Raw genomic sequence first — 5,438 nt, forward strand, 5'->3', positions numbered from 1 at the left:
AGAAAACCCTCCCCGTACTTAGTACGAGAGCTCTGACCTTTGACCTTCCTCTCGTTCTTGCAACCGGAGCAGGCGGAGAGTTCGAGAATGCCGATCCTTGTAGCTCAGGTAATCCCTGCCTCCCACCCACTATTCTCGCCTCCCGTCTTCTTCTTGAATTGATCGTGCGAGCTCAGTTCACGTCTCATGTGGATCCCAAGTTAGATTCCTTCTTGTTGACTCCTTTTAGTTTTTCTGCGAACCACGAAAGCGCGGCTTTTGGGAGCGGAACTTGTGCTTTGATTCTGGTGCTTGTAGAGCTTAGCTAGAAGTAGAGCTTCGAATGTGGTTGATGGCTGGAAGCAGCAATTATTGTCATTGTGAACCTTTTCTTCGGGAGCTTGCTGTTATCTTTAGCACACGAACATAAAAATGTTGTCTTTTTACAGAACACAACAGTCTGATCAACAGGAAGGTGCAGTAAGAGCAAGCGGTACTCCTTGGGATGTCGCATGATAAGGTCTTTATTTCTCAGTTAAAAGATATGAATTTTGCGGATCTTCTGTGTCGTATTAAGCAGAGAAAATATGGATGGTTGCGAGAACTGATTAATATTTGAAGGTGGGAACGATAAAAAAGGGGAAAAGGAAAATCGATTTGGGATGATGTTGGAGTTTTTATTGTGATAATGTGTCTGCATGTGAAGACGGGAAGAAAAAGGATGGGAATGGAAGTTAGTTCTCGGGCCTTGGGCTAGGAAGGAGTGATTGTCAGCTAGCTATTAGATAACATTATATGCCAATTGGATTTTATTCTTTTCTGCATTTGTTCTTAAACATTTTTAGCATAAGGCCCCATGAAGAAACATGATAAAATCATAGGTTTCCTTCTTTGGCATCATATGCTTGTTCCAATCTTTGTTAATCTGTATTAAGATCTATCCAACTAGTTATGCTAGCAAAGATCCTCCACTCTGTCATTGCTTTTAAAAAGAAAAAAATTCCTTTCTAAGAAAAATCCATTTGCTATCTTGTCTAATACTGAGTAGTTTTCCATAGTGCAAAGAAATACTTGAGCATTGCTGGCCTGCACCAAAAATGTAATTTTTGTTGACATGCCCTGTGCCTGTGACATGCTGGGATGGAAGGGCATGACATCTGTTATTAGCTGAGATGAGCCAACAATATGCATGAATTGTTGATACATCCTTAGTATGACACAGTACAGAGATTCATCCTTGGTACAACATAGACTTCAGTGCTGGCACAGTATGCCATGGTTGTAAAACTCGGATCTTCCTAATTAAATTTCAAACCATAATTCATATAATGGGCAAAGGAGTGATCTTGAGAAGTTTAGCTATCTTTCACAAGCATCACTGAAATATCATATTCGCATTCCTCCTTCCCACTGATTTTTTTTGTAGAATCTTCTGTTTCTTGTTTCCCACCTATTATGGCGAAATCAAATGTGATATAAGAACATAATCCTGGATCTAATTTGTCACTTATGGCTCTTTTATATGTTTTTAAACAGAATCTTATCGGTGCCCTGGAATCATTCTCAATATTTATATAGCATTTGCTCCACCCTGCTTCTGCAATATCATATATTGATCAAAGCTGTTATTGTGAAATTATCGACAAGCATGATTGGAGTTGATGGATTATCTGCAAGAGACAGGACAAGAAGTTGCATAACATAGTTATGATTCTTCTTGATCATGCAAGACATGGTATTTTCACTTTCCCATAATGGTAGTTTGATTTGATGCTAATTTTGTTCCAATTAAATTTACCTGACTGTCAATGATGCATTTGCAGAATGCATATTCAATTAAGACTTCAACATGTTTACATTTTCCACTTAGGATGGCTCTTGTCCTCTTTGTCACAATGTTTGGTGCCTATACCTGCTACATCTGTTTGAATCAGATTTCTGTTGAAAGATCAAAGAGTATGCTATTTGGTACCATAGTTACACGAAATCAATGCGAGATTCATGCCATCCCACCTGAGGAGATCCCTTATGTGCATTTTCCACAACCAAAAACTTATAGCAGGTGCACTTTTCATTGTTATACTGCTTTTGAATTTGATCATCCTTTAGTCTAATGCATGCTGCTGATGTAATCAGGGATGAATGCTCATGCACTCCTGTAAGGTTCTTTGTTATTTTGTCCATGCAAAGATCCGGTAGTGGGTGGTTTGAGACATTGCTAAACAGCCATCCAAATATCAGCTCAAATGGGGAGATTTTTTCTGCCGCAAGAAGAAGAAATAATATCTCAACCATTATAAACACATTAGATAAATTGTATTCCTTGGACTGGTTTAGTAGTGCTGCAAAAAATGAATGTGTTGCTGCAGTGGGATTTAAGTGGATGCTGAATCAGGTCTGGATATTTCTTGCCGTATTTATTATCATCTCCTTTGTTGTGACTTTGCTGATCTGGGTGACCTGAGGTATTAATGAAATTATATTAAAAGTTTGGTGCCTAGTGACATCCTGTGACTTGATCAGAACTTTAGAATGTCAGGTATCCATGCCAATGAAATGATATAAAAATGCTAGAGGTAAAATGTTCATGGAGTGCAATATTTAATGGAAAACGAGAAAGGAATGCAGACAGAAATAGCATAACACCTTAATCCAAAGTTGCAATATAATAATTATATTAGGAAAAGTGAGAACCTGTCTTCGGTATGTGTAAGACCAAATTGTTTGCAACCTGACTAGCACAATTCTCAAATTAAATGGGTCTAGGTGTATGGCAAGAGTAGCTATAGTAGTAATTCTCAACAACCATAGAATTGGTGTCAGCCTTGGTATAGTATGCTACCTAAGGTTCAAAGATAAATGATGTGTTATTCACTGGCTTTTCAAGATATAAGAGACTTTTTATTGACTATTGTGTAAAAGGTAAAATTTTATTCTGGAGTATTTAGTATGTTTGCTTATAGACCTTTTGAAATTTCATACTATTAGGAATGCTGCAGAAGGGATGCTTCAGAATTTTCATGCTAAAAATATTATTGCTTGTATGACATCTAATTAGGGTTGAATAACCTTGGTCTCATGGAGGCGAAAAAACCAAATTTACAGTGTTATTTACTCGAAGAGTGATTTACAGGGATATTTGCACTAAATGGAAACTTTATCATGCAAGATTAAGTTAATTGATAATCCAGCTTGAGATGTACCTGAATCATACTACTAATCCTATAAGTAGCAAGGAGCTACTTTCCTTCCTAGAGTAGGAATTTAACCCTAGTTTGAAGAAATGTACCTGACTGTTATCACTATAACCTAGAGGGGATTTAAATGAGGCCTTTGATGAAAGATATCCATTTTAATTTGTAATATTATGCCTGCTCTGTATTGCCATAGCTAGATTCCCTATATAAAAATTAAGAATCCTTATGCCATCGAAGCAACCTTGCATCATTGTGTGACCAGTTCCATATATGCAGTGTCTTGACTGTCATATAACCTTTTTATGGTCTGTGTAAGAATTCCATGTCAGTTAGAGGCAAGGGGTCTTTTCATATAGTATATGCATTTCGATAGGTTCTTATGTTTTCATGTAAGTTTGATTTAGGCAACTGTTTTGAATTAATTTTGTTTGTGATTTATAAATGTCACGTAGTTCAATTAAAAATGCAACTTCTTGAGGAACAAACTTATCCACATTTCAAAATGTAACTTAAATTCTTTATGAACTTGACTATGAGGCTTAGATATGTTTGCCAAATACTTTTTCCTATTCAAGCTTAGAATACAGTAATGCTGACTTGGATGATTTACATGCATGATTATTGCTTTATGATGTGTCAGGGAGTCATGGATCATCACAAAGAGATACTTGATTATTTCAAGTTGAAGCATGTTTCTATCATTTTTCTTTTTCGGAGGAACATCTTACGAAGGCTTATTTCTTTGCTCGCTAATGATTACGATAGATATGCAAAGCAGCTAAATGGTATTCACAAATCACATGTTCATTCAACAGAAGAGGTCTCACTCTCTCTATCATGCCACTGTCATCTATATGTGATATAATATTTGCTTCATTTGTCCTCAATTTCTTTCTCAGTAATGGATACTGCATGAGTCTCCATGACTTAAGATCTTACTTAATTTCTCTTTTCTTTAGCTACTGAGAGTATCTGAAAGTAACAGACATGTATCCTTTACACACATCAACACACACACATATTCCTCTACTTTCTTATTCTTCCTCTCATATGGCTACCTTGTCAGCCTACTATCTCTCCTCTTACCCTTTCCCTTTAAAAGGTTGACAAACTTACTAGAATTGGTTAAAACTGGCCATCTCTGCTGAGTTTGGTTCTCTGTTTAGTTCCAACCAAAGAAAAAATGAAAAGCAAAGTGAAATGACAAATTACATTAAAAAAAAAGAAAGATAAGGTATAAATTAGAGATTGGACTTTGACATTTGAATTTGATTTATTTGTCCTAGATGTTATCCATAGTTAATTCATTGATGTAGTGTTTCTAACAATCTTAAATTTTATGTGTATCTAAAATTTTCTTTTACAAACTTGTCTTATATTTGAAGCCTTGACCTCTTAATACTTCATATAAACCACATTCCTAATATTTGTTGTATGCCTCAAATGCAACCTGCAGGCTGAGGTTCTGGCACGATTCAAGCCCACAATCAATGTGGCAGTTCTGATGGCCAATTTCAGCTATGTTGAGAGGACGATAGCCGATTGCCTGCATTTCTTTAGCAGCATGCGCCACATTGTATTGTATTACGAAGAGATCATCGGCAATCAAAATGTCAGGAAAAACAAAATCTTCTATGATAAGGCTTGTTTTGAGTCACTTTTGTTGGTTGACTTTAATATTGCTCTTTGTGCAGGCTTTATCTCATGTACAAGAATTTCTCAGTGTTCCTGAGAGGAAATTAGTGAGTCGGCAAGTGAAGATTCACACCAGGCCCCTACCAGAGCAAGTTACAAACTGGGAAGATGTTTCCAAGATGCTCAATGGGACACGGTATGAGCATTTTCTTGGGCATTCTGATTATGGTGGATAATGTTTAAATGCCAATTTTATTCATGTTCAGATTAGTTGGTTAGCACAGTGTGATGAAATTCTTGAAAGTATCATTCTTGGTGATTGAGGAGTACAGTTTCAGTGACAAAATGTATTTGTTAGATGAAATAACCTGTTAACGAAAACAGGTGTTTTAGTTTCAGATAAAATGATTCTGCTGTCAACTCCTGAAAGGCATCAGGGGAAAAGATTTCCCTGCTGGTCCTTTTTCTTCCCTTTTTGAACTACCTAAAAGCACAAGATGATTGTTGAAATTTGAGAATATACTTCCAATTAAGGTTATAAATACCAGTAGGATCAAATATGTTTCAAACTGTATTCATGGATCTGCTCAAGTACTGATATTGAAACACAATAACACATAACTCAAC

At 36.3% G+C, this 5,438-nt stretch overlaps 1 protein-coding gene across 5 annotated transcripts; it reads left to right on the forward strand.

The window, feature by feature from the left end:
* Positions 1-5,231, forward strand: LOC103988906 (uncharacterized). Of its 5 annotated transcripts, none has more exons than XM_065154510.1 (8): positions 78-108; positions 429-499; positions 1,516-1,714; positions 1,803-2,041; positions 2,116-2,374; positions 3,817-3,996; positions 4,633-4,788; positions 4,871-5,231. In XM_065154510.1, the coding sequence occupies exons 3-8, from the start codon at positions 1,703-1,705 to the stop codon at positions 5,045-5,047; spliced, it is 1,023 nt and encodes a 340-aa protein (XP_065010582.1). In that variant the 5' UTR covers positions 78-108; positions 429-499; positions 1,516-1,702; the 3' UTR covers positions 5,048-5,231. The 5 variants fall into 5 exon arrangements, with proteins under 5 accessions (XP_009405857.2, XP_009405860.2, XP_065010582.1 ...); XM_065154511.1 differs by having other exon boundaries at positions 1,850-2,041; XM_009407582.3 differs by lacking the exon at positions 429-499 and having other exon boundaries at positions 1-108.
* Positions 5,232-5,438: the final 207 nt, after the last annotated feature.

Source organism: Musa acuminata, chromosome BXJ3-6 (genome assembly GCF_036884655.1).
Source record: "Musa acuminata AAA Group cultivar baxijiao chromosome BXJ3-6, Cavendish_Baxijiao_AAA, whole genome shotgun sequence".
In the NCBI taxonomy this organism is placed as follows: domain Eukaryota; kingdom Viridiplantae; phylum Streptophyta; class Magnoliopsida; order Zingiberales; family Musaceae; genus Musa; species Musa acuminata.

What these genes read in the sequence shown, in the direction of transcription:
- LOC103988906 (XM_009407582.3), top strand. An exon ending in CAACCAAAAACTTATAGCAG is followed by an intron (nt 2,042 to 2,115) that starts GTGCACTTTTCA and finishes TGATGTAATCAG; the next exon opens with GGATGAATGCTCATGCACTC. An exon ending in AGATCATCGGCAATCAAAAT is followed by an intron (nt 4,789 to 4,870) that starts GTCAGGAAAAAC and finishes CTCTTTGTGCAG; the next exon opens with GCTTTATCTCATGTACAAGA.